General features: G+C 45.0%; 1 protein-coding gene across 2 annotated transcripts in view; it reads left to right on the forward strand.

Annotated features, from left to right (window-relative positions):
- The window catches only part of CDKAL1 (CDKAL1 threonylcarbamoyladenosine tRNA methylthiotransferase), a 634,424-nt gene that overhangs the window by 591,985 nt on the left and 15,194 nt on the right, over nucleotides 1–27,245 (forward strand). For both annotated transcript variants that reach the window (XM_080807301.1, XM_080807300.1), the window contains 2 exons: nucleotides 12,203–12,286; nucleotides 15,691–15,855. In XM_080807301.1, coding sequence (XP_080663427.1) covers nucleotides 12,203–12,286; nucleotides 15,691–15,855 — 249 coding nt within the window. The remainder of the gene's footprint in view (nucleotides 1–12,202; nucleotides 12,287–15,690; nucleotides 15,856–27,245) is intronic.

Genomic DNA, 27,245 nt, shown 5'->3' on the forward strand with positions numbered 1-27,245 from the left:
CCCCCTGTAAGCCCTTGATGGGATTCCTGTCATCCCACCCATATGCCCAAGAGAGTATTAACTCTTCTCAGGTCTGTGCATGCCGAAGGAGAAAATCAAAATCTCCAGGTTTTTTTGGATCACACATAAGCGAGCCATAGCAAAAACACCCACACACATACATTATCATTACCATATCCTCATTAAGATGGTGGGCCTCTGACCATATCCTGATGTTTGCTTAGCGATCTGAAATTCATGTATGCAAAAGGAATTTTTCTTATCCTTTTGAAAGAAGGATGATAAATATTTATACAGCCTTAACTCTTTCAGGCAGGCATAGGATCATGTTTTAGAAATGACAAGGAGCTGGTCAGGATCTTTTTCGGCATAATTCATCTTTCCAATAGGTCCTGAGATGTGAATTGTACATTTATCAATATTGGACAGTTTTCTTCCTATCTCCCCATTAAATATGCTTTGTCTTCCTTCTCTGAAATCCTTCTGAGTCCTGCCTTTGCAAAGGGGAGCCACAAGAGTTACCTCTGCTTTTCAGGCAAGATTGTTCCAGAAGGAGGCAGGAGGCCCCGCAGGCCTGCTGACCTGCACTCCTCAAGGCTGGGACCCTGGTTGCCCTGCCTCCTCGTTTAGCTGGCTTAGCAACAGTCTTAACTCTGAATCGTCATGGACCCCAAGTGTTGCTTTCGTGAAGTTATGCCCGTTCCGAAGCAATAATTGGATAGAGCCGCAAGACGCTCCTCTACTTGAAATTAAAGTCGTCTCCCAGCTGCTTGAATCAACATCTCTAGTAGTAATGGTGAACTTGGGAACGTGTCTCAGCCCAGAGAGCTGTCTGCTTCCAGTAAATGGAAGATGCAGGAAATTTCCAAATTGACTCCTGGCGGTCGCGGGAATGCTATCAGCTGTATTACTGATAGTAATCACACTCCTCCTGCCTATCCGCTGACTCCCAGAAGGTGGGTTATTAATCTGAAAACTCAAGGCTCGAGCCAGGTAATAGTGTTAATTATTTCTTTCACGTAGGTGAAACAAATCCCTGAATTGTTAACTCCTATCCATTCTTCATTTACCCTTGCCCTTTGGCAAACATGAAACCTAGACTGTGTGTCAGCTCTGGAGAAGAAAGGAGGGAGCCCCGGGGTGTTGAGACTGTCTGCACTCTCAGGCTACAGCCGGCCGCTGGTCCCAGCCCCTACTGACCCACCGCCACAGCCAGGGCCAAAAGCACCTTGCTGTCTGTCGGGGGCCCTCTGTGTCACTGCAGGACTCCTCGGGTCCTGCCTCCTTCATGAACTCCTAATTTACAAACACAGGATATGTGAGCCAGAAAGGGCCTTACAGATGGCTGATTTCAAATCCCCCTGCCTTGGGGCGCCTGGGTGGCTCAGTGGGTTAAGGCCTCTGCCTTTGGCTCAGGTCATGATCTCAGGGTCCTGGGATCAGGCCCCGCATTGGGCTCTCTGCTCATCGGGGAGCCTGCTTCCCTTCCTCTCTCTCTCTGCCTGCCTCTCTGCCTACTTGTGATCTCTGTCTGTGAAATAAATAAAATCTTAAAAAAAAAAAAAATCCCCCTGCCTTGTTTTTAGAGGAGGAAACTGAGCACACCCCCCCAAAGGAAATGATTTGCTTAAAACAGCTAGTTAATGGCAGAAGGCATCCTGACTTCCTGCTTAGTCATCCTCAAGCTCTTCTCCAGTTGGCTAGGGTCTGTCTTAAAAGATTGTACCACGGTACCCAGAAACCTTTGGTGAGATGCAGGGCTCTAGACTGGGACTGTGGTTTTAAGGAGAAATCGGGTCACTGGGGATTAAAATACACAATGATTGTGCTTTAAAAGATAAAGCAGTATGGAATTCATACTAATGCAATACATTTGGGTACCCTTAACAGCTGAAGGTGGAAATAGACAAGAAGTGGAAAATAAAATGCAATGTGATCTATGAAACAAAAATTCAGTGGGAGAGAGGATTTTTAAAAACCCACTCTAACTGTAGGACGGTCGATGGAAACCAGCTCGTGAATGCTGAATAGTTCGCCAGAGAGAGAAAAAGGCCTTTTAGGATTTAAGTGATACCCTTAGGTTTATTTTAACTGGACTCTAGCTACTAGGCGCCGGGTATGGGTAGCCTTCAAATGTCTTACCCCAGATCAGCAGTCTGTGCTGTTATTAATGGCTTGACTACTCAAGGTCTCTCCGTTCCTACAATACAGTAACTTTGCATCAGTTTGAAAGATCCAAACAGACTAGATAGGTTCCGTGAGGTTTTCTCAGCTGTGCGGCGAGTTGGCTTGCTTTCTGCTATGGAGTCTTGGTAGCTATCAGGAGCTCCTCCTGGAGCCTCGCACAGACCTGGCAATGCTCGGGTTTCAGTAGACTATGTAACAGTGCGTTTGGCAGGAGAGGCCATTAAAAAAGAAATCAAAGCAGCCCACAGCACTAGATTCCTTTTTGAAAGGTGTTCCTGATCAAAAAATAAAGCTCAGAATTGGAAATTGTTTGGATTGAGTGGCTGGCATCTTTCCTTTCTCCTCCCCTCTCCGTCCTCCCCCCACAGTAGCTTGATAGGAAAGAGTGTGTAGGATTACTTGAAGCTTCCATCTTTCTTGGTGCTCACCGTGGAAGGATTTTTTTTTGTTCTTGGTTTACATAGGCTCTTTTATTTGCGCTTTAAATTTTATATAAAAACTACCCACCTGCTATACAAAAACTATCGTGTTCATCTGTAACCTCAGTTTTTTCAGGTTGGGTTTTATACATATTTTTGTGCTTGTCTATCCTCGAGAGCAAATACGACAGAGGATGGCGTTGAGCCAGACTAGTCCGTTTAAATTCCCCGATGCTCGTATGCAGGCGTGTGCGCACGCGCACGCTCGCAGCTGACTACCGGTTGCAATAAAATTGGGTAATTTCAGTTTAGCTTCATTAACTCTGAGACGGTGGAGTAATATTAAAGGGGAGAAAACAGACTAGGTGAAGAGAAATCCATTTCTTTAAATAAAGACGTTTTAGGGGGAACTAGTATCCATTTTTTTTTTTGAGGTTATCATTGCCATTCCTCAATATTCTATACCCATAAACTGCATAGCAGAACTTGTATGTACTTGAAGAAGCTACATTTTCACGGCAGGAGAGGAAATCAGAATAAATCACTGAGATGCAGGTGCACAGTAATACAAGTAGGCTCTTTCCTCTGCAGCCTGAATGCCTAGCCAATAAGACAAAAGGGCTGGGACTGAGCTCTCGGGGTCTCCCGGAGCTAAGCCAAGGAGTACTGGGCGGGGGGCGGGTAGGGAAGAGAGTGGGGGAGGGGGGAGCCGGAGAGAAGAATTGTTAGTCAGTCTTCTTTAATGAGATGTATTGCCCGCTGCTGAAAGATTGGGGCAGCGTCTTTTGTAATGCTAATTAGACACCATTAGAGCTTGGCTGTCTTTGATTTCTGCTTAATCCTTTCTGCCTCCCTCAGCCTCAATCCCGGCTGGCAAATGGTTGAAAGATGGTGGGGTGTAGTTTATTGCTCACGTCTATGCTGAGTTCTTTGGTAACAGGGTTGGTAAGGGGAAGATGTCTCCTACCAAAGGCGGTATGTATGTGGGACATTCATTTTGGGCTTTTTGAAAAATGAATTTGAGAATAGCTTGATCTCTGCCTTTTTAGTCCAAACACCGTTGTTTGTTTGTTTGAAAAGGCTGCCTTTGCAGCCAAGCAAAATGGGGAAGGACAGAGTGGAAAATTCAGATGGCCTCCCCTTGGTTGCCTCAATCTCTCTAAAAACAACAAGCAAGTTGCTCATGCCTTCGCTTTTGGGGAGACTGTGATCGACTAGAAAAATGGAAGCAAGAATAATGCAAGCGTCAAAAAGAGGATTTTACCGGGTCAAAAATCCCGCCTTTATAATTTATAGATATGTGTGCGTTCTTTCCTAAAGTTAAACTGTTGTATTTATATGATTACTGAAATCATGAGTGTTTGTGGTGAGTTAAAAACAATTTTTTTTCTTGAAGAATGACTAGGATGGTCCTTTCTGAAACAGTAAAAGGGAGGATTTCTGTGAAATCCTTAAAAACTAGCTAATACTGGTTTAGAGCAGCCCTGTCCAGTAAAAATGTCCTATGAACCACAGATAGTATTTTAAATTTTCTGGTAGCAACACTAAAAAGGACCAAAACAAACAAAAAACCAGATGAAGTTAATCTTAATAATATGTTTAACTCCATATGTCAAAAATATTTCAGCAAGTAATCAGCATAAAATTCATGAAATAGTTTACATTATTTTATTCATGTTAAATTTTTGACATCCGGTGATTGTGTTGTACTGGTATGTATTTTATAGCACCTCTCCCTTGGGATTTGCCGCATTTGAAGGGCTCAGCAGCCTTGGGCTAGTGGCCACTGAACTGGATGGTGCAGGCTTAGTGCAGTTCAGTAATTGACTTGCCAAAAAACAATGGTCAGGGTGAAATCCACTTTTTATGGTATGGGTAGATATTATAAGCTGTATGACTTTGGCCATGACACTTAGTCTCTAATGAGCCCTAGTTTTCTCATCTGTAAAATGATGTATTTATACTAAATGATCTATTCATTCTTCCAGCCATGCCAACTCTAAAATTCATGATTCCAAAAATTCATATCTAGAGCCTGGTTATACTAGAACTCATCCATCCTTTCCTCTAATTTAGTATTTGAAAAGAAGCCTTCTTCTCACCACAGAGAAAATTGCAAGATGTCCTATGTACCATCCCCATACCTTTCTTCCTCCAACTGTCAGGACCTTTCTTTGAATTCTTCTGAGGCTTATACTGCTTTAATAAAGCGTTTGGTAGTGTTTAGGCTCTCAGCAATCTTCGCTCAGTACTTTTGAGCAAAGATGTGAAGGCGATTGGCAAGTAATTACTGCGTATTAGTAGAATTACATAAACACCAAATCTCTAAAATCCAGTGGTCTTTCTTTCTCTTTGTGATCTAGCTAGTTTACTGTGTCATCAGTGAAACACAAATCCTAAAGACACTTTCCAGGAAGGTTATCTGTTCAACTGTCCTGAGTCGTAAGTGTGGTCACTTTCTGTGCCCCAAGAGAAGCTCATCAAAGAAGAGTGGCCCAGACGTGCAGAGTCATGATTGGTAGAGACCAATGTAAAAAGATTGGGAAGGTGGAAGTGTGTGGAGATTAACATTTAATCTTAGAATCAAACTTTTAATTAAAAAGGGTTCCACACACATATCTCATGATGGCCCCCTTTAGTCATCCCATTGATAAGATCTCATGGATAGATATTACTGGCAGCATCTGGCTTTGGGACTTGAGATAGTTCTAAATGTTTGTTGAGCACCTTCCTACACTACCTGGGCATTGTCAAGTTTACCTGATGCAGGAAAAATAGATCTAACATACTTTGTGCTAGTTTTGTGATAAAAAAAAAAAAGGGCAACTAGTCTCTGTTTGTTCAGAGAGTCAATCTCATGTTCTGTGTTCTTAACACAGTTTAAAAAAAAATCTTCACAAAAGCATTGTAGGCAACACCTTAGAATGTTCTAGAATACTGAAAATTTACAGGCAGATGGTTAAAACTTGGCTGTTTTTTGAATTGGCAGTTCAGTAAGCACGCAGGTATACATTTCTAATACTGCAAAGGGATCAGGTTGGCATTTGTCACATAACTGTTTGCTGTTGAGAATTATTTTAACCAGATCAATAAAGCATGGTTATTGTACTATTACTGTTGGCTCTCACCCAGCAGATGAAAAGAGCTCCGTTATTAGAATGGGATTTTACCTCTAAGTGGGAAAAGACTCCCTTTTTCTCTCCCTTTTCTCTTGCTGAAGTGGGCACAAGACTGAAAGCAAGCCAGCCAGTGATTGAAGAAGACGGGCCACAGGGCTGCTGTTAGAAGAAATGTCATAGTCTGATCGGATTCCAGAGATCCCTGGCATCTGGCCTTTGTATATTGCATCCCTACTTTTGCAAAAAGTCTTTTTTTTTTTTTTCCGTTTTCTTGGTGTTTCTTCTGAAATATGAGGAAGGAACAAATAGGACCACTGAGGCACTCATAGGCATAGGTCAACTACTTCCGGGAATGGATATTCTACCTCAAAGGAACATTCTTTTGCTTTTGCATATATTTATTCCTGTTAATAAGGAGAGCTAAAGAATATTTGTTTCTTTCACCCAGAAGATACTGCTTTTAAAAAGTCTGATAAAATGTATCTTCAGTCATTGTCTTAGAGTCAGATACGAATCAGCCCCTTTGAGAAGAAACCAGCCAACGTCTCTCAAGAATTTCTAGGTAGACCAGCAAACGGATGGCAAGCATTTTGAATACGATGGACTTTGAGTCCCATTACTTGTTTTCTGCGCCATCATCATTTTTTGACACACATTCCTGTGTCATGGCCCTTTCATTACAGAATGGAATTGTCGAGTAAGGATGATATTAAATTTTAATGTTATTGCTATTATTACTGTTGAATGTTGTTAGCATTAGTATGCCTGGTTCTTTCGTTCCAGCATCTGCAGGGCCAGAAAACAGAAGTGTGCATAAACAGTCAGGAAAATTACCGGATACCCTGGAGACCCAGCATCGCATGCTCTGCCTGTTGTGAATGATGAATCAAAATGGAAAGGTTATCATTTTCATTAGCTAGGAAAGAACAAGACCATACTTTTCTCCAAGTGTAATTACAGTGGTTCACCGGCAACATTACACTGCAGTAATTAGTCTAAAGGTGTATGTGAGGGCAGGCTTTTGCACAGACACTAGAAATATTATTTCAGAGTTTAAGGTCACAGCCTTGTGTTTAACATGTTCCAGGCAGCTTAGGGGAGGGGAAGAAAAAAAAAAACTAATTTGACTGGAACTAAAGAAAGACATTTGACATTTCCCAGAGTCATGCATTCAGAAACCAGTCAGGTAGAAAAAATTGTATTTTATTATCTACAAGAAATAAAGAAAACAAAGAAAAAGAATAAAAGAAAGAAAGAAAGAAACCCTCAACAACTTAGCTGCGGAAATTGCATGTCAGAATATTTTGTAGGATAAACGAATATTCAAGTTTATTAGGAATGTGATATAAATAATTATGAGAGCTTTTGATATATGTGTTTTAATCTCCTTTTTCCCCCTAAGGCTATTGGACAGAAGAATTAATTTCTAGAAACTCTTCAGGGGAAGCAAAATAATTTCTTTACCTTCCTATAACTGTTACAAGAAAGAAATATTTCTCTTATACCGATACTCAAATATGCATCTGTCCTTTGTGCATGTTTTTTGGATACTGAGCCGTCAACACTGAGATACCGAGATCTTTCAAACCTAACCCTCCAGCAGAGATTGAATTGGAATTTTTTTTCCAAAGCCTTATCCCTGGCTCCCTCTATAAGTAAAACAGAAGTGAGGAAGTGGAGAGCTAGGGAGGGACTAAGAAAGAAAAAATAAACTTTGTGTGAAGTTTATATTTAAAGTCATCTGTGGACGTTTAAAAGAAACCTTCTACTTCTTCTAGCGCAAGGGAGTCTTTACACAAGTAACATTTCTTCCCGACGTATAGGTGAAGGCCACAAACTCGACCGTCTTTGGTTAAGGTTGCATTGTGTGCCGGCCTGAAAGCAGTTCTGTTCAGCGTCTCTCTTCAGTCCTTACTCAGTCAGGTAGGAACTTTCTGAGGACAAATGGAGAAACAGAGTATACTCGAATGAGCATTCATTCAGCAACCACATTTTGCCGGAAACCACTGCTTTGTTAACGCGAGACTGTTTTATGTGTGTTATCTGGCCATATGGTTAGAACTGGTGTTTCTCACAACTTTCGGGCACTTGGGAAATTTTAAGCATAGATGTGACACAAATAACACGGCTAGCTGATTATGTAATGTACTGAAAATTCTGCCCAAAACTTGAATTTAAAAACATTCCTTTTTGTTTGTCGCAGATGTTTCGCTACTCAAGGAAAAGTCACGCACTGCAGAATCAGATCTCTGAGGGTGTAGGTTTTCTCCAGCGAGCACTCGAGGGGGAGGCCCCAGGTAGTGGGAGGGGCCCCGGGGCTTCCTCTTTTTCCTTCTGCCGGTGCCCCAGAACAAATCACCACATCTGGCCGAGCCTCAGTTTCCTCTCTTTGAAACCTGAGGTCGCCAGACCCGCTTCAGCTGCTTACTTCCTGGTCCGTTTATGGGACTCCTGCCTTTATTTCCAGCCTTTATGGATAAATGAATGGATAACTAACCAGAAGACCCCTTGTCCCATCTTTCCAACAAGGCCTGGAAAACGGTACCAGGTGCGTTCTTTCGTATCCAGCTCTGTGAGATCACCAGTAATGCAGGATCCCGTGAGGCCTTTTTCCTGCACTTTGCCTCACTGCAGTCTATGACCTGGAAGAAGAATGGTTTTACAAGACCGTTTTTATCATTCATTTTTTGTAAAATATCCTTTTTTGTTGTTGTTTTATTTAAGTACGCTCTGTGCCCGATATAGGGCTCAAACTCACAACCCTGAGATCAAGAGTTGCATGCTCTACCGACTGAGACACCCCAGCGCCCTTCATGAAACATCTTTTTAAAGCTAGATTAAAATAGACTAACTGAAGTTCTGCTTGCCCTAGGAAAAATAGCTTTCTCCACGGACGCTTGAGGAATAAATGACGAAGTAAGCCTACCTTGTGTGAGCAGGACTGACCGCCACTTGCAGGAGTCCTGACTTCTTCCACAAGGTCAGACTTCTCAAAAGGAAACTCAGTTTCCCCCTGAAATTTGTAACTTCCCATCCCAAGTTCCTACACCCAAAAATGTTGAGGAAGCTAAGTGAGCATTTTAGTTAACCAACTATAAATTATACATCTGTAAAACAAATCAGAAACAAAAGGGTTATCTTTCTAGGATTATAAAACAAGGGCTTTGTTTGGGAAGATTTTTTTTTTTTTAAAGATTTTATTTATTTGACAGACAGATCACAAGTAGGCAGAGAGGCAGGCAGAGAGAGAAGGGAGGAAGCAGGCTCCCCGCTGAGCAGGGAGCCCGATAAGGGGCTCGACCCCAGGACCCTGGGATCATGACCTGAGCCGAAGGCAGAGGCTTTAACCCACTGAGCCACCCAGGCGCCCCTGTTTGGGAAGATTTTGACGGGCTTCTTGGGTTCAGGTCCCTCAACAGCTTTTTGAAAGACTTTGTGGGTATTCGAGATCACGTTACTTTTAAGTGCAGCAAGAAAATAGCTGTGGGCTTGAAGCGTACATTGACTTTAGGGAAAGTGAGCCTGGATTCAGAGTACGTATTTCCTGCATCGGGAAGCTTGTGGGCGTACCAGCCCCATTCCTACCGATCTACCACAGAGGGGGACCTAGAACTTTGGAACTGAGAGGTGTTTTAAATATTATAACCCACTTCCTCTTCAGCCCGACTCTCCTTTTCCCATGTCCTGCTACTTCCACTGACCCCCCCCCTTTTTGCGATGAGTAAATATACTCACCTCTCTTTTATCTTAAAAATAATCTACTCAGACCCTGTGTCCTCTCATCTAGCATCTGCTTCAAACATGTGGTGGCTAGTTTTTAAGTAACCCTCCTTGAGACTCCTCTCTGCCGGGTTCTGCGGGCACGCCACACCCCTGCTTTGACCATCCCTCCTCCCTCCAAGCATCCCCTTCCCTCCTGTCCTTGAACATTCCAGCTGTCTTAACGCCACCTCTAGACCATTCTTTGGGTTCGTGATTCCACTAGCATCCTAATTTGTGCTACCAGTCACAATCTTTATGAAACACTTCATTGTCAACCTCTCACATATTCTTAGGAATTTGTCCATTTTTTAAATTCCCCCCTGAGTTCCACCTGAAACCCACCCCCTCTAACCCCGCTCCTTAATGTCATGAATGTTTTTAAGGTTACTGGAAATAGCCAATTCTCTTAAAGGTTGTTTCTAATAGTCACTTCATTGCAACTTCATTCTTTAAAATATATATATATAGATAGATAGATAGATATCTATATATAAATATCGAGGAGGGCATTTATTATTCATTTTCGTTGGTTTTTTAAGGGGATTGGAATAGATTGCAGCAGCTTTTCACCCAAGTCCTGGCTTCCTTATGCTCATTTTTGCTTTGTGTCTTTCGAGGAACTTTAAGAGCCTCACTGGTGAGACAGGATGCATGACTAAGGGGACAGAAGAGGTGACAGGAGAGATGTTTGCCACCATAAATTACCACACGTAGCCATTTCCCTTCATCCTTGTGGCAAATAACAGTTAAATACTCAACTGTAAATAGTTCTCTGGTGGTTGATCAGAAGCCCCGCCCTCCGCCGTGCTCGCGTAGCAAGTCTCCCGAACTCTGGGTCTGTGTGAGCTCTCGTGGCTGTTACCCAGGTGAGCCGGGACAGCCCAGCAGTGCGGACTACAGCAGTCCACCTTCATTCAAATAAGACAGAAGCAGCAGCTACCGTCTCAGGGGCTCGACAATCTCATATTGTTGCTAGATTCGTTTCCCGAAAACTTAATGTGACATGAAGTGTAATTGCAGATTTCCTTAAGAACCATCGACAGATACTTAGCCTAAGCCATAAGCAACTCATACTGTGAAATGTGTACAAACATGCTAAGTTTTCCTCCAGAAGAATATACTTCAGTAAAAACCAATATTCATCAGTCTTGTTAAATAAACAGCCGTTCCCATTCAATGGAGAAGTTGGGGAGATGTTCTTTGGTTGCCACTCAATTTTCAAAAGGGGTGAATGTGGCAGGAAAGTTCATTAGTTTTCAGGGAGTGAAGGAAGTGCCTGGTAAGTGTCCTCCTAGAGACCTTACGACCTTTGGCTAAGGAGGCTACATTTTGAACAAGATAGTAAAAAAAGATAGTAAATTATGGTGTGTTTAGGTACTGGCATCGTATGATGGAGAGGAGTGTTTGGTGTTTTGTTTTTAATTGTTAGGTGGTCTGTTTAATGCAGCTGTGTTTACGTTTCCTAAATGCTAACTGCCTGACCGCTGTGACAAGTCCCTACATATGAGAATAGCGACAGGTTTTTTGTGTTTTTTTTTAAGATTTTATTTATTTATTTGACAGAGATCACAAGTAGGCAGAGAGGCAGGCAGAGAGGGGGAAGCAGGCTCCCAGCTGAGCAGAGAGCCCGATGCGGGGCTTGATCCCAGGACCCTGAGATCATGACCTGAGCCAAAGGCAGAGGCTTAACCCACTGAGTCACCCAGGCGCCCCTAGGGATGACTTTTTTGAAATCTTCTTGTCCATGTGCTTTGATACAGAGAGTTGTATTTATCAAGCAGCAAAGGCAAAACTAATTCTAGGCACAATCATTCCGTGCAGCTAGTTGCTACTACATCAGACATTTTGACAACCTTGTTAGAAAGAAGTAATTGGTGCTTTAAATGTTGTACTTCACAGTGGACGAAACTTGGAAATGTAGAATGTTTTCGACTGGTCACATTTCTTCAACCAATGTTTTGGTTGATTTAACTTCTTGGTTATTAAAGATGTGTGCTTAGACCGTAAATGTAGATCGATCCTGTAGAGAATTAACAGTCCCATATCTTTGCTGTCTTTCTTCCTAAAAAAAAGTAAAATAAAAAATAAAACATGAACGTGGGGTCATGGCTGCAACAAAGAAGAGACAGTTGCTTATGAGAGAGTAAATGTATTTAATAAGGAAATAGCCATACGAATTCATCAGTAATTGCAGAATTATATGCAATGTGTGAAATGTTTAGATGCAGGGACTTAATGACTAGTTTTTGAGGCATTTTCTTTAGTGTTACATCTCTCATAACTCAAATTAATGTTTATTACTACTCTTCCCCATTGCCAAAATATTTTCATGAATTTGGATTAGAAGCAGCTTGCTCTGGCTTGTTTTGCAACGTTGCTTGGAGAAACCAAGTGATACTTAGAAGATTTTTGTGTGTCTTAGAGGCCTTAATTATCTCATGGTGCAGGAGGAAGCTGAGTCTTGTTTCATTATTATGTAAGAAAGTAAGATTTCATGCTAGGCTCGTTTTATATTAGTGCATAGATAATAGCGTCTTTCAGGAAATTTGAAGTAGTGGTTCTTCTATTAGCTGCTCAGCAACTAGCAATCCGGAGTCCGCTCTAACTCCGAGAGGACACCGCTTACTGGTCCAGGGCTGTCTGGGCTGGCACTTTTGTTTCGGGTTCTCAGGTGTTTGCCCTAATCTTGCCTTTTCTCTCCCCTTCTCTCCACAGATTGGCGAAAGACAACAAGTGTTAGTGACCGAAGAGTCTTTCGATTCCAAGTTTTACGTTGCCCACAATCGGTTCTACGAGCAGGTGAGAGACACTTCCGAGGCCCGACGCTTTCTCCGGAGTGAGAGAGGGCTGTGAAGCAAATCACCTTCAGCAGAAGGAACCGAGAGGAGGGGAGGGTTGTAGAGTCCGGTCACCGCAAGGGGATTTTAGAGCACTGGGTCGGCTACATGAACAGGGGCCTTCCCTCTGTGGTTTAGTCCAAAGGAGTAAGCAAAGGGGTCAGCGTGTTTTCGTCTTCAGTCGCCTTTGCCGGGACCAGCCGTAGGCTTTGGGAGGCGAGAACGGGTAGTCCTCGCTGCCGGAGTTCCCACAGCCTGGCAGAGGAGAGGGGAAAGTTGTGTCCGGGGAACAGGAGGGGTGGCTGCCACTTCGGCGGGGAAGGGCAGGGATTTCCTCCCGCTGCCCCGGTCTCACTCGGGTGGTCAGTCGGTCGGTTGTTTTCTCAGTTCTGTTTAGTTGTAGGATTTTTGTTTTTTGGTTTTTTTTTTTAACTTCCACCTTGGTGAGAATGCTGGGGGCCGAGGGGAAAGAGTCCATTCTGTGGATTCAGCTCAAATCATGTGACCAGCTCTGGAGACCAGCATGAGGATCAAACCAGTTTCACTCTGAGCATCTTCTTCACGGGCCGAGCCTGCCCACTGGCCAGCGGCCTTGTCCCCCCTTGTAAACTGGTCCGGCTCGCCGCACTGCCGGCCCGCCCAGCTTCTCTGTCGACATTCGGGATTCCACTCCCCCAAGACGGGGAGCAGTTCAGAAGCGACTAAAGAACACAGAGTGCCTCCTTCAGGGGCCGTGGCCCTGGAAAAGGCCCAGGAAGAGAGGGGCTCTCCCCTACTCGATAGGAGACTCTCCATGGGCATAGGGATTTCGTGGGTCACTCCTGGACTCTGTTAATGGTCTTTTGTTTTGTTTTGTTTTGTTTGAGATTTTATTTATTTGAGAGAGAGAGCACCAGCAGGGGTAGGGCAGAGGGAGAGGGAAGAACAGACTCCCCGCTGAGCTGGGAGCCCGATGGGAGAACTTGACCCCAGAACCCTGGGACCATGACCTGAGCCAAAAGCAGACACTTAACCGACTGAGCCACCCAGGCGTCCGTCTATTAACTTTTCTTAATACCAAATGTGTTTTCCTATTTTTTGTTCCTTTCTCATTAAATGAGAAGCAAATCCCCACCCCCGCCGTGGATCGTGGCTGAAATTAGAGTGTGAGAAGCCTCTTCGGGCTAGGGTGGGCGAGTCAGGGGAGAGGGGGGCAAGGGAAACCCTCTGCCCGTGTCAGAAAGCAGGGAAGCCGTAGTCGGAGAGACCTCCCATGCTGATGCTTCCCGGGGAATAACCCCAGACTGGGCCCCGAGTGCTCAGGAAACGCGGGAGGAACTTTTCCAGGCCCAGATTAAACGTGCCCTGTTCCATACCCGGCAGAAACGACGGCGGAGGAAGGGTTCCCAGCACTCGATGCCGGAGCCGAGTTTCTTCCCCATTTTCCATCTCATTAGTTGGCTCCAGAGAGCCGTTTTCCTATTCAGGCCAACCTGCTCGGCCCTGGGGAGGAACTCGACTGCATTTTGGTCGCCTCTTCCCTCTCTTTTCTCTGCCATCTGGGTTTCTGCCTCAGCAGGAAACTTTTTTCCCCTTCATTTTAAAGGCAATGGCATGCCTCATTAGCTGTTTCCTCCAATTTAAAGCAGCCGGGCTTTTTCCAATTATTAAAACTGGAGGGGGAGAAAAACACTGAGCCCTTAATTCAGATCAAGGCAGCAGATCAAGGAGAGTTATTTCTCCCCAGAATAGTACCACATCTCCCAGGGACAGTTTACTCTAGAGATTTTCTTGTTTTATAAAAACCGATTTAAAGGGGCTTTCATATTCTGATACTAAAGCTCTTTGAGTTCATGTGCTTGCTGTGAGTAATTCAGTGCCCAGGTGACCTTTTTCTTACCCTTTGATGAGGCCGTGGACTCAGTGGTCATAAAAAGAATCAAACCCAGAAAGACCCAGATCCCGCTTCGCCTCCCAGAGAAGCCGGCCGTGGAACCCTGGCTTGCCTCCAGCTTGTCTGTCTCTACAGCGAAGCGTATCAAAGATGTCAGAGGAATGATTTTTCTAAATACGATGAGCTCCAGAAGTGGAGATGGTATCTAGAAATGACAGTATTACTAGGTTGGAATGAATCTGTTTGCTTTGGATCCTGACTCGAAAAGCCTGGCGAGCGGCTGAGGCCCCTACACAGAAACGTGAGGGAGACAAGCCGCGTGCAAACCTCCTCTGGGTCCCCAAGGAGGGGAACATTTGCTCGAGGTAAACAAGTGCTTCTATCAGAAATCTCGAGCGGAGAGAGACCGTCTGACAGTTCCCTGTGAACTAGCCAAAGGAGCCTTCAGAGTCGCCGATCGTCTGTGGAGGTAGAAGGAACCAACGTGCGCGTCCCAGGACAGAGCGAGAGACGGGAACGGGGGCCGTTAGTCAAAGGAGTCATTTAGCTCCAAACACCAGCATTTGGGCCATTAAAAAGGGCGCTTTTTTTTTTTTAATATTTTATTTATTTATTTGAGAGACAGAGGTCACAACCAGGCACAGAAGCAGGCAGAGAGAGAGAGAGGAGGAAGCAGGCTCCCTGCCGAGCAGAGAGCCCGATGTGGGGCTCGATCCCAGGACCCTGGGATCATGACCTGAGCCGAAGGCAGAGGCTTTAACCCACTGAGCCACCCAGGCGCCCCAAAAAGGGCGCTTTTAAATGTTCTTCCGCTCCCTGTCCCCCAAATCACACACCCATGCTCGCGCTCTCACACACACACACACACACACACGCTCATGCACACACAAACATGCAGGCCTTTATCTGAAGTGTCTATTCAAACCATGATTCTGACAGCTGACTTGGCAGGTATGGAAAGTATAAGGCTTTCATCAGTGTTGTCTCAGTTTTCCTCATTGCATGGGACAGCCGAGAGCAGCATATCAAAGGCCTGTCCAAAAGCGACTGGCTGATTGCTGGGGGCTCTCCCGGGTCTGCCCGCCACATGCCTGAGGACAGCAGGCATCCCGATGGCGGGCGCATTGTCTCCAGCCCGTGGCTCCTCCCACACGCGCCTTCCTCGCCTACAGGATCTCCAGATCCTTGAGCAGCTGGAAGATGGAGCCTGCTCGGGATAGGATCTCAGGACAGAGAGAAGATGCGAGGAGGCAACCAGGGATATGCGAATAAAGGATGGACTGCGGTGGATAGTCGTACATCAGTGTTGGTTCATTCATTGTGACAGACGTACCGTACTCGTGGTAGGATGTTCGTAATAGGAAAATAGGGGTCTGGGGTATCCAGGACTCCTCTGCTTCCTTTGCAGTCATCCTATAAATCTAAAACTGTGCTCTAAAATGGAAAGTTTATTTTGTTAAGCAAAATTAAGCCTTCTGAATTTTTCTTTAAAGGTCTTAGTGCCAAAGAACCCCACATTCATGGGGAAAATGATCGAAGTGGACATTTACGAATCAGGCAAACACTTCATGAAAGGGCAGCCAGTATCAGACGCCAAAGTATACACGCCATCCATCAGCAAACCATTAGCAAAGGGAGAAGTCTCAGGTTTAACAGAGGTGAGTAAAAGACGCTTTTCTCTCTACCTTGCTGGTAAAACAGCGGCTGCGGAAGCACAGAGATTCCAGACCGGGTTTCTGTTATCGTTTCTAGTTCCCCCTTTATGTATGCATGAGGCTTTAATCCTTCCTGACAGACTGAAATCTGAATTAGAAAGATGCGGTTTTGCTGATGCCTTTAGCTTTACTGCTCCGCCTGGAGGGGGATGAGCCCTTCCTACTTCTAGGCCAGCCGTGGAGGGCAAAAGGCATTATTTTCAGGTGGAAGATGGAACGCAGAAGATCATCTGATCCAGGGCACAGGGGGTGACGGGAGGAAGGTTTTCTTGCTTTACGAAGCTGTTGATAATACAGTAAAAGCCCGCAGTTAAACAGGCACTAAAGCGTGTCGGTGTGTGTGGTGTGAGTGCCTTTCTCCAGGCTGTTTGTTGAATATCTGCTTTAGTCATGTGGAGTGAAAATTAAACAATTTTTTTTCCTTTCTATAAAAAAGTAACCTGACCCCTCTTTTATACCTTGGTGCAAATCTGGCTGTTTGCCAGTCTCCCTCTTACATTTCATTGAGCTACAGTTGTAAAAGCTGATGGGGTGTGAAATGAAAATGTGTATCACATTTCTAAGCATCATTTGATGTCCTTTCTCCAACACAATTGTTAAGCACTCCACAAAAAGTGTGCAGCCATGACTTTGCGTACGGAAAAATGAGAAGCGATACTTATCTGGCCGTCGAGTTCCACGATTGTTTGAATGTATGTATTATCTTTCCCCTCAAAATAAACTGCCAGGGCATGTTAATTCAGCATCGAGCGTAGCGACAAAGAGGGTCCTGTTATCTGTGTTCGCACTCACTATGGTGATGGACTCTGGTGTCCAAACATGAGTGACGCCTCTCGTGAGCCTGGCAGGTGCACGTGAAGAATCAGCGCGCACGGCCATCGGACTGATAAATGGAGTGACGCAGGCTCACCTTCGCCGGGGCCCTGCCAGCGGTGTGTCATCCCGCTCAGCCAGGAGTGAGCTCTAGTACTTATTAAGCATAGCCGTTAACGGTTGCTGTTGCTTATAAAAAAAAAAAAAAAAAAAGTCCTTGGGGTTTGGGATGGATGACCAGTAAGGAACACTAGAATCCAGAATTTAAATTCTCTTGCTTAAAGATTTGGCTTCTGATGTGTTAGCTAATCTTTGAGAGATTTTTTAAAGGAAGTGGGTTTTTTGTTGTTGTTGTCTGTTTGTTTTTCTACAGAATATGTATTACAGGGTTGACTTTAAATAGCCACAGTGAAAGGATTTTACAGCAAATGGCAGTGGTGGGCAAATGATTGTTTAATTCCTTTAATTGTTTAATTCCTTTAATTCCTTCGATGTCGATGTCGGTCTATTGAAAAGGATCACGTTTTGAAACTTTATCCTCAACAAAGAAAAACAATACCCTTTTGTTAGTTCCTTCACTGTCATGTTACCTGCTACAAGGGCAGTGCCGTTTAAATTCTGGGGGGGCAGCCTCTGCCCGTCCCCCTTCCTCCCTCCCTCCAGCCTGGAAAACACGTTGTCATCTGTTCTACCAACAGACCTTTTCTGCATGGGACTATTCCAGATCCTGGGTGAGATGAGAAGTCACTTGTGTGTTTCTAGGAAGGGGCAGGGCCACACACACAAAGCCAAAGGGTTAGGACTGTCAATCTGGCTGTTTGCATCAAGGGAAGATCAGGCCAGTCTTCCATCACTGTTTGTGACTTCCTGTACGTTAATAATGAGCGTGGACTAAAAAAAAGAAAAAAAAAAATGAGCGTGGACTTACACTTCGTTACTTGTCAGCTTTTAAAGATATGCCAGGCTCCAGGTCAAAAATCCCTCTTCAGTCAGTGTGTCCTGATGTTAGAAATGTTTTTGCTGATGACACAAGCCAAAATATATTAAGCAGGAGGAGAACAGCTTGTCCCACTTTTATAGAGTAGAGAAGTGGGTAGAGGTTGTAATCACATCTCAGACTCGTTGAGCTCTTTGAGCACCGGTAAAGGTTCTGGAACTCTTGAATGACAGAACCAGCATCCTTCCTCCGTGGGTGAAGCATGACCTTGGGGTCCGACAGACCTGAGTTTGCATCTGGACTTGCCAGTTTCCCCTAACCACGCAACTGCCAAGCTTCATTTAGCCTTCATTTTAATGGGAAGACTGACGTCTCGCTCGTGGGGTCATTGAAAGGAGTCCCTTTGGTAGTGTCCATAAGCCACCTAATACTATTCCTGGGACATAGCGACCAGCTGCCAAGGGGTCGTTTCCCCTTTCCCATAAATCTAGTTGCATCTAGAAAGAGCAAACCCTGAAGATGACCTGGTACTAACAATTGTTGTGTTTCGTTGTTTTAGCCCTCATCGTGCAGTACACACTGTCTGGGGGTAAGCGAAGGGAGTGAATTTCTATGTACGATCGTCTGTTTAGGACCAGAGGACCCATCCCATCAGAATGTGTTTCTGCATGTTGTAGGTTTTTCCTTAGTTTGTCTAGAACGGCGACCTCCCCTGTACACTTCGTAAAGACGTCTGAAAAGGTCAAAGCATGTAAAGCAAAATATTGTGTTAAGGAATTATTGTCCAAAGTAAATGCATTTACCGTCATTGAGAATTTTATGGTTATTCTCTAAGTATTCAGCCCAATGCTCCTTGAGAGTTATTTTATCCCCCTTTAGGTCCTGTTGGCGTCTTCTGATAAAACTAGTGAGAGATAGAACAGACTGGGGGAAGGAGCGCAAACTGGGTGGGCATCGTGGGATCCAGATTATGGCATTCTGGCATTTTGGGTAACAGACTTTGTGACCTTTTGTATATCACTTAGGTTCCCTGGACCTCAGTTGTCTCTGGGATTCTGTGATTGAAATATTCTGTTTGACAAAAATGGATTGACTGCCTACCCTGTGGCAGGGCGTTGAATTCTATAAATATTAATAGACATCAGCCCTTGTTATTGTCAGGTTATAAGTGCGTGCGTGCCCACAACAGGATGGAAAAGGCGGGCAATAATAAAGTCAAAGGTTACTGTCCTCTACGAAATTATATGCAGGAAACAGCGTATGGTAACATCTTGAATGATTATTCCCGTCTTTCCTTTCAGTTTGGTTAAAGGAATAGAGAATTAGAAAGAGAGGGAGATAGGAAAGAAGCAAAATTCGTCTGAATGTTTTTAAGGAATACGGAAGCAAACCACTACCTATAAACTAATAGGGAACATTTCTGAGTATCCTTTTTTAAGGATAATTAATTTCAGAAAAAGGTTATATAATAATCAAACAGGGGAAGGCATCATGGAATTCAAAGGGACAAAGTATCAGGGGGCTTTGTTCTTAGGAGGAAGCAAGGGACACATACATTTTCATAGATGTTCTTGGATAATAATTCTCAAGTGTGGTCTCCAGACTTGCAGCATCGGCAAATCTGGGAACTTGTTAAAAAGACGAATTCTCAGGCTTCAAACTGGACCTGAATCGGAAACTCTGAGAGCGAGGCCCAGTAACCTGTTTTCTTAATAAGCTCTCTGGGTAATACTGGTGCCTGCTCAAGTTTGAAAACCACTCTTCTAAGAAAATGATTCTCAAGTGGGAAAGAGTGTTTGCTATTTATAAAAGCAGTTTTAATACTGTAATGTAATAAGGCCAAATTTCCACACTTCGAACTTCAGAAAGCGTGGGACAGCATCCCCCTGGATGGTGAAGACTGTCTCATATGCGTATTAATAATTCTCCAGAAGTGGGTTGTAGAAATGATTGTGGGGACATGCAAACGTCGCCTGCCTGTGGGGAGGGGATACTTGGGGGGAAGGGCCAGAGGCCTGGGAACCGTGAGAAGAAGCACACGTTTTAAGATGTCGAAGAGCGGTGATATTTTTGCCACGCTCCCTCATAGAGCCCAAGTGTGTCGTAAGGTATCCTGGGCAGTGTGATGATCGCTTTACACAGTTGACGTTGCCTCAGAAAATTGCCATGCCATCCAGTCGTGCCACCTGAAGAAAACCTGTGGGGAAACAGCACCTACTGCACCAGATTCGTGACCATCTGATAATATGAAAAATTACCCAAGAGCTGTCATCAAAGTCTGGGATCGAGTTGTTTTAACTCAGTTATGGAAAATTTGTACTGTAGCAAGTGTCAAGCATACTACAAAAGCAAAGAGAATAGTCTAATCATCTCACATACCCGTCACCCACCTTTAACATGTGTAACTTCTTTCTTCCACACTGAAAATCCCGGGTCCTGGTCACCTTGCATAAGTACTCACGGGCCGTGTCCTGTGATACTCACGTAACTGTCCACGAATAACCATACTAGCGCCATCACCTACAGTGTGATTCCTGAACACAGAGCTGAGTTGAGGTGGCAGTGGTGGGGAGGTGGTTTTACAGGTGTTTTTGTTGCTGGGTATTTCCCTTGAGGGATGTACGGGCAGAGGGTGGTTTTCAAGTGAGCCGAAATCATTCCTCTCTGTACGGCTGTACCAGCCAGTGACTACTCTGCTAGGAACATTTGTTCCACTTTATTTTCAAATTGGGGGGGAATTTTAAAAATTTAGTTTTGTTTCAAAATCATGTAAAATATTTAGCAAAATCAAATCTACGGAAGTATGTTCTGAGAAGTTCACCTTCTGTCTTCTCCACCCTGTTTCTTCTCTTACCTATTTAAGGAATTTTGTTTGCTTTAGTTTTTGGCTTATTCTTCCAAGGGTTTGCTTTAACAATATAAACAAATACATGTACATGTTTTTTGCCACCTCCGTCCTAGATAAATTGTAGGCACTTTTGCTGTTTTTCACAGTGTATCTTGACAGTTACTGCCTAGCAGTATATGAAAATTCAATGGATGTTTACAATGATTTTTGTTAGGCTCTTCAGCAAAATACATGAGAGTCTGTATTGTTCTTGTCTCTAAGTTGAATACTATTACCCTGTACGAAACCCAGCGTCTTCTCGGTCAAAGACGAAAGAAGCGGGATTACCTCAAAGTATTTAGGTAGCCAGAGAAACAGCAGACCGGTCAGAGGTTAGGAGTGGTTAGGTGATTATCCTCACCAACATGTGGTGTTTTCTGGGGTTTTGGTAGTGGCCGTCCGGAAGGGTGTGAGGTCAGGCCCGGGTTTTTCAGCCCAGGCTCATACCTACTTTCCCTTTGGAGTGGCAAGAGTCTTACCAATGACTTCACGGCTTCCGTTGTCTCCTGTGTACCACTGCGGGCCTGTGCCGGATGCAGGGAGAAAATGGACGGTATGAATCGTCTTCTCTGCGTTCTGTGGAAAGTGGTATTTGCGTTACCAGCCTGTGTTAGGAAGACAGGAGGATATGAACACTACCCCTGCTTGATCAAAGCTAACTAGTTTTACTAGTTTTACTCCTGATGCTCTTTTCTCTCTTGTGGCCCATGTTCTAACAATCGCTTGAATCCTACCATTTCTGAGATCAATACTTAAGAAGTCAGAGCCATTTTGTGCCTGAATCGGAAGAAAATTCTCTCTGATTCCAAACTTAAGTAGTGAGTTTTATTGCAAAGTTTTTCTTTTTTTGAGTTTATTACTAGTAGGAAAGGTTTGCTTTAAATAAGGAAGAGGTGGTGGCGGGGGTAGGGGGTGGTTTGTGGAAGAAGCTGGAGATTCGGAGTCTCTCGTGTTCGGGTTCAGATCGGAATTACACGCTTCTCTGCTCCTGTACAACTTCCTTGAATCACAGTTTCTTCATTTGTAAAATGGACACAATCGAGCCACAGAGGATTGAATTAGATAATGTGGACAGAAGGCCTGGTGTATCACAGGTGCGTTAATATTTGATAAAGGGATTCGTAAGTGTACTTCTAAAAATCAGTGATTTCCTGGGTCTTAATTTTTTTTTTTTTACGTCAGTGTTTTTTTAAAAGGTACTTTGCTTCCATTGGCTTTCACTCTACAGTACTGTACATCAGTTCAGAACACTGGTGCTAGATTCTGAGCGTGCGTGTCTGAATCTTTGTTTCACCACTTACAAGGAGTATAACCTTGGGTAAACTCCTCTTCCTCTCTCCACCTCCTCTCTCTCCTCCGTAAACATGGATAACAGTACCTGCTTCACGGGATTACAGGGAAATGGCTTAACAGTCAATAAAGGTTGGCCCCTCTTAATGTTACCGTTATTAATTTGTGATACATTCCACACAGTGACGCAGAGAAGGTAAAAATTGCCCAACCTTTTATCATTTCAAAAGTTGTCATCGGAACACCCGGGTGGCACGGTCAGTTGAGCGTCCGACTCTTGGTTTCGGCTCAGGTCACGATCTCAGGGTAGAGAGATCGGGCCCCACATCAGGCTCTGTGCTCTGTGTGGAGTCTGCTTAAGACTCTCTCTCCCTTTCCCTCTGTCCACCCGCCCTGGGAGTGCTCTCTGTCTCTCAAATAAATCGTAATGACAACAACAAAGATAGTGGCAATCATCAGCTGTCGATTACCTACAAAATGGCGGATGAAAACAGACGAACTTGGCAGCCCCTCCACGTAATGAGAGAAACCGAAGAGCGGAAAGAGACCCCACAGCAATTTCAGAGCTCGGGTGTTCTTCCTTTCTCTTTATGTGTCTTTCTAATGGTGACTGTTCTAGAACGGAGAGCTGGACCTACCATTCTGTTTCTCAGAAGCGATGGGAAGGCTGCCCCCAGGGTTCCAGGCTGCCACCTGTTTCTCATCCGTTGAGACTTTGATCCCAGTAATGGATTTGCTTGAGCAGTTAGATGGCTCAGCACCAGCACAGCCGACTGCCCGTGGAAAGGAAGCAGGAGTTTTAAAGGGTGGCACGGTTTGCCTTCATTACCAAAGGGCCAGCAGGATATTCAGGTGGACTGAGTTTTATGTACAAACCATACTATGTTTTCAGAGCTCTGACCCTTACAAAAGCACCGTAAAAGTGCTTTCCTCTCCATCTAACATTCATTTCCAAAACCACTGAAGTGAAAGGGTCTATTAGTTCAGGGCCAGATTTGAAAGCACATGAAAACTGCATTCACGAGGTTAAGAAATGGCTTAATAATTAAGTTAAAACAGTTGAAAGTGGATCTAATTTCAAACAGATCAGCTAACCGTGTTAGAAGCAAATGAGGGTGTGTTCCTTCCTATTTTCCTTCCAGCCCTGAGATAATGGCTCCAACCCCACGCGGTTTTTCTCATTCCTCTTTTTTTTTTTCTTTTTAAACTTGATATAAGATTGACTTCTTCATCGCCCATATGTTAAATTGGTGTCACCCACCGTGAAAACACAGTACACTGGCTATTAAGTCCATTTCGTTCATGCCGCACCCATCAGTGTCTTCTGCCCGCCCGTTAGGACGTGGTTGGGTGTCGCTGTCTCGATACGTAGATTTTATTCCATGCTGCTGAGCTGTATATTTTATTGGCATTGTAGCTGAACTCGTCATTGTGATTTTGTCAGCTCAGGATGCGCTTGGTGTGTCTGCTGTGCCTTTGTGTACCTGTTTGGTCACCATCCAGAGTACTACCATCTGAGTGACCCGCCGCTCAGCAGTCCGCTCTCACGCCTCTTGCATCACCACTCGTGCAACCATTGATGATAATTTCCTCCTCCCGAGGCTTGGTGCTGGGGCACGGGGAGGGGAACCGCGTGCGTCATGGAAAGAATTGTGCCTTCATAGCAATAATGGCTCCCAGTCAGTGAGCCTTTCCTGTGCGCGTGGCATGAAGGCTTTTTACCCATGCTACCTTTTTACCCGTGTTCCCTCGCTGTATTCCTGTAGCCTCGGCCATGGCAGCTGAACGCAGGAGCGCTGCTATGCTCGCTCACCGAGAAGCATCGGAGGGAGGACTGGGGCGGGCGCTGCCCCTTCCCCTGGACCCATCGTCCATACTGCAGGAGGGCGTAGAAGGCGCAGTGAGCTTGCGGTCAGAGGCAGGGGCAGACGCCCAGAGCAAGGAAGGAAAGAGACTGAGCCCCCTGACACTGGATTGTTCACACATGCGTCACGTGCCTGACGCCTGGCGTCTTATGGTGGGTTTCAGCGTTTACCAACTGTAATGTTATTGAGGCACCGGCCCGCATGTTGGTGATACAAATAACAAACAGCATCCTGGCCTTTGAGGAGGTTTTAGTCTGGGTGTGGTTCTATACTCTTCTTCCATCAGGACCCTGGTAGGCCAAGGAGGGGGTCTTATGTAGGTACACCAGCTGCCCTGGGCAATGTAATGGCTCTGGGGGTGAAAGTTTTGTGGGTGATTTTTACCAAGTCTAGAATGAATTCATTAAGAACAAAAGGTATTCCTCATCATAAAAGCACCAAATAGAAAAGTCTTTCTTAGGAAAACCAAAGTGGTATCTCGGTAACACCCGAACATGAAAGGTCAGCTAGGCCCAGTCTCGTGTCCCCACCGACTGGGAAGAGGGAGCCTCCAGGAGAGGAGTATCTGCTGTGATGGTTTGAACTCATGTGTCCTGAACTGCACTTTGATGCTCTCACTTTGGCTACATTACATTTCTTCCATCAGCTGGCTCTGCACAGCCGTGCCTCAGTTTGCCTGGGACAGTCTTGCTTTATACCTGTTGTCCTGATATAACTGATCATGGTGCCCCTCTCTTTACTCCCTACCGCATTCTGGTTCAGAGGATGAATCACGCGGCCATCCCATCAATTTCTAAAGTGGACCCAGTATACTTTGGTAAGCGCTGCTTGGGATGCAGAAGTCTAGGATGTGGTCCTTGCCCTCAGGGAGAAGAAAGTCTAGTGGGGAAGAGGAGATATGTATGTTTGAAACAAAATATGTAATATAGCAAGTGCCCAGTAAGAAACTGGAAGCTAGGAAGCCTCTCGAGGTCGGAAGTATTAGGGCATGTGTGGGTCGGGGGTCTTCGCAGACAACAGAAAAATGTTCATCTAGTTTAAACAGGAAGGGGGGATACAGTTCCCAGAGTTGCTGGCAAGTAGATGCTGCCGGAACGACAACACCCAGAACCACACCGAAGGGGCCGGTAAGAAGCGTTCCCTGGCCTCACCCCGTCCCTCAGCGGCAGAGTTCCCACACCCGTCCACCTCCTCACAGAGTCCACTCCACAGTCCGTCCCTCCCGGCGTGGCCTCTTGGTGTGGAACCTGGCTCTCAAGCCTGCGTCCAGGGACGAAGGAGAAGGGGAGATGGTCCCCAGAGTCTGGAGTGATAAGAATTCTCCGCGTGGAGACCCAGTGGTGTGAAGAGGCTGTTGGAACAGTTTCCCCTGCCGGCGTTGTCATGGATGTGCTGGGCTTAGAACTGGACTTGGAGGGCGGAAGGGACCAAGGCAGCAAGTGAAGAAGGAGATTTTTCTCAGTGTGGAAGGAACTCGAGTCAAGGGACAGAAAGCACAGGAATGCAGCTGGCCTTATGTGGGCATCCGTACACAGATGCGGGCAGGTGGGAGGCGGTGGGAAATGATGTCCGCTGGGAAGGGGGAGATCTCTGGGTTTTGAAGGCAAATAGCACGAGACAGAAGTTGGGCTTTGCTACTGTAGCACATAAACTCCGAAACCTCGGGCTTCATCCTGCGTACACTGCCACGCATCGAGAACCTTGTGGGGGGCTGTTGGGAATCAGGGACAGTCGGTTCCACACAGCCCCTCAGGGACCCAGGCTGATGGCAAGCAGAGGTTTGCTGGAGAGCCAGGCTCTTCCGTCCCTCAGCGCCGCAGTGGCTGATGACATTTCTGTTCACGACAGTTGACCAGAATATTCGCGTAGCCCCACCCACTTCTAGGTTTTGGGAAATACATACTTAGAATAAGTAGGGAGAAGATACAGGCAAATGCTCCAAGTGCCTGCCATGGCCGGTTGGAAAGTCTTTGAGCACCAGCAGAACTGTGAAAATCATCCGTGGGAAGAAAAACTGAGGAGCACGGGGCCACCCTGTCTGTCTGGCTCACCACCAGCCCCCAGGCCCAGCATGGCGGCTGGCTCGTAGCTGGCACTCCTCACGTTTGTTGAATGAACTTGGCTCTCGGTGACATGCAGGATGGAATGGAGAGTTTCTCCACCACAGGCAGGGAAGTTGAGAATAAATCTATGACTTCAACTTGGGATATTAGTATATTCTTCAAGGACTAAAAAAGAAGAATTATAGTCAAGCTACAGAACCTGTTCTTGGAAGTCATTTGATGTCTCGATAAGCACATTGCAAAAGCCCCTTTTTAAGTTGATAATAATCTTGCAAATTTAAGTTCTTTTCGTGGAAACTGTAAGGATGAGTACTTTAGAGCTGGGTTGCTTCTAACCATAAATTTGCGTTTTCTTCCCTTTTCCTTTCTAAAGATGAATCTGACAGCCTGTTTCTCCCATCATGCTCAGAGTACTAACTTTGAGATGTGCCTCAAATAATAGAACTACGGATATTCCTGCCCCTCTGTCTCCCCAGTGCAATTCTATAAAATTATTGAGAAACATAAATATTCAAGCCATATGTCAAGTCAGCAGTTATCTGGTAGGACGTCCACCTATAAAAATGGGATGCAGTGCCCTCCAGATTTGCCTCTGCTTGATACAGGACCACAAAAGCAAAGAACCACAGCAGACATACTTTATCAGGATTAGCATTTTCCTTCCAGAAGCTCCTGGCTCCCAGGGCTTCTCTCTTGCAGACACCCATTCTGAAAGACGGAGTATGTCTTAAGCACACGAGCTGTGGAGTCGTCCTGTGTGGGTTTGGACTTCTGGCTCTGTGCCTTACTAACTGTGCGGTCCTCGGCTGATCACTTACCCTCTCTGGGTATGTTTCCTCTTGCATAAATTGGGGGTAATAGAATCTATCTGACAGGGTGGTTTTGACGAATGAGATGATGCGTGGGAAGCACTCAGAGCATTACCTGACACATAGGAACAGATCAATGGTGTGAAGTTGGGGCCATGGTGATAGCAAAGATTTCTGTGGGCCCAAATAATCAGGGTGCAAATGGTATTGTGTCTGTGGGCATGGGTTATGTTTTGCCCGAATCACCATGAGAAGAGGACTTGGTCATTGTTTTTTTCAGGTACATGGATCACCAGCAAGAGCATGTATAAAGTCCAGGTGCCTAAAATAAATAATCAGGATCATGATTTAAGTTCCCCCTTTTTCACTGACTTTGAGTAGCTATTCCTTTTCTCTGATCCCTTCAGATGAGGTCCGTTCTTCTGAACAATCGCCGAACATCGATGGTACGAGATAGTGTTATTTGCTACAGATCTGTTTCTTGTAGATATTCTTGTAGGAGGTAATTTCCTCTTCTGTGTTATACTATATTATCTGAAAATAAACACAATCTGCCTAATTGGTCTCCCTGTTTCTACCCTCTATATAAATCAGATCGTGTCTCCCTTATGTTTAAAACCATCAAGGATTCCATATGACCCAGCATATGTACCCAAAAACTGAAAGCAG

The sequence above is a fragment of the Martes martes genome, assembly GCF_963455335.1.
Source record: "Martes martes genome assembly, chromosome: 6".
Taxonomy (NCBI): domain Eukaryota; kingdom Metazoa; phylum Chordata; class Mammalia; order Carnivora; family Mustelidae; genus Martes; species Martes martes.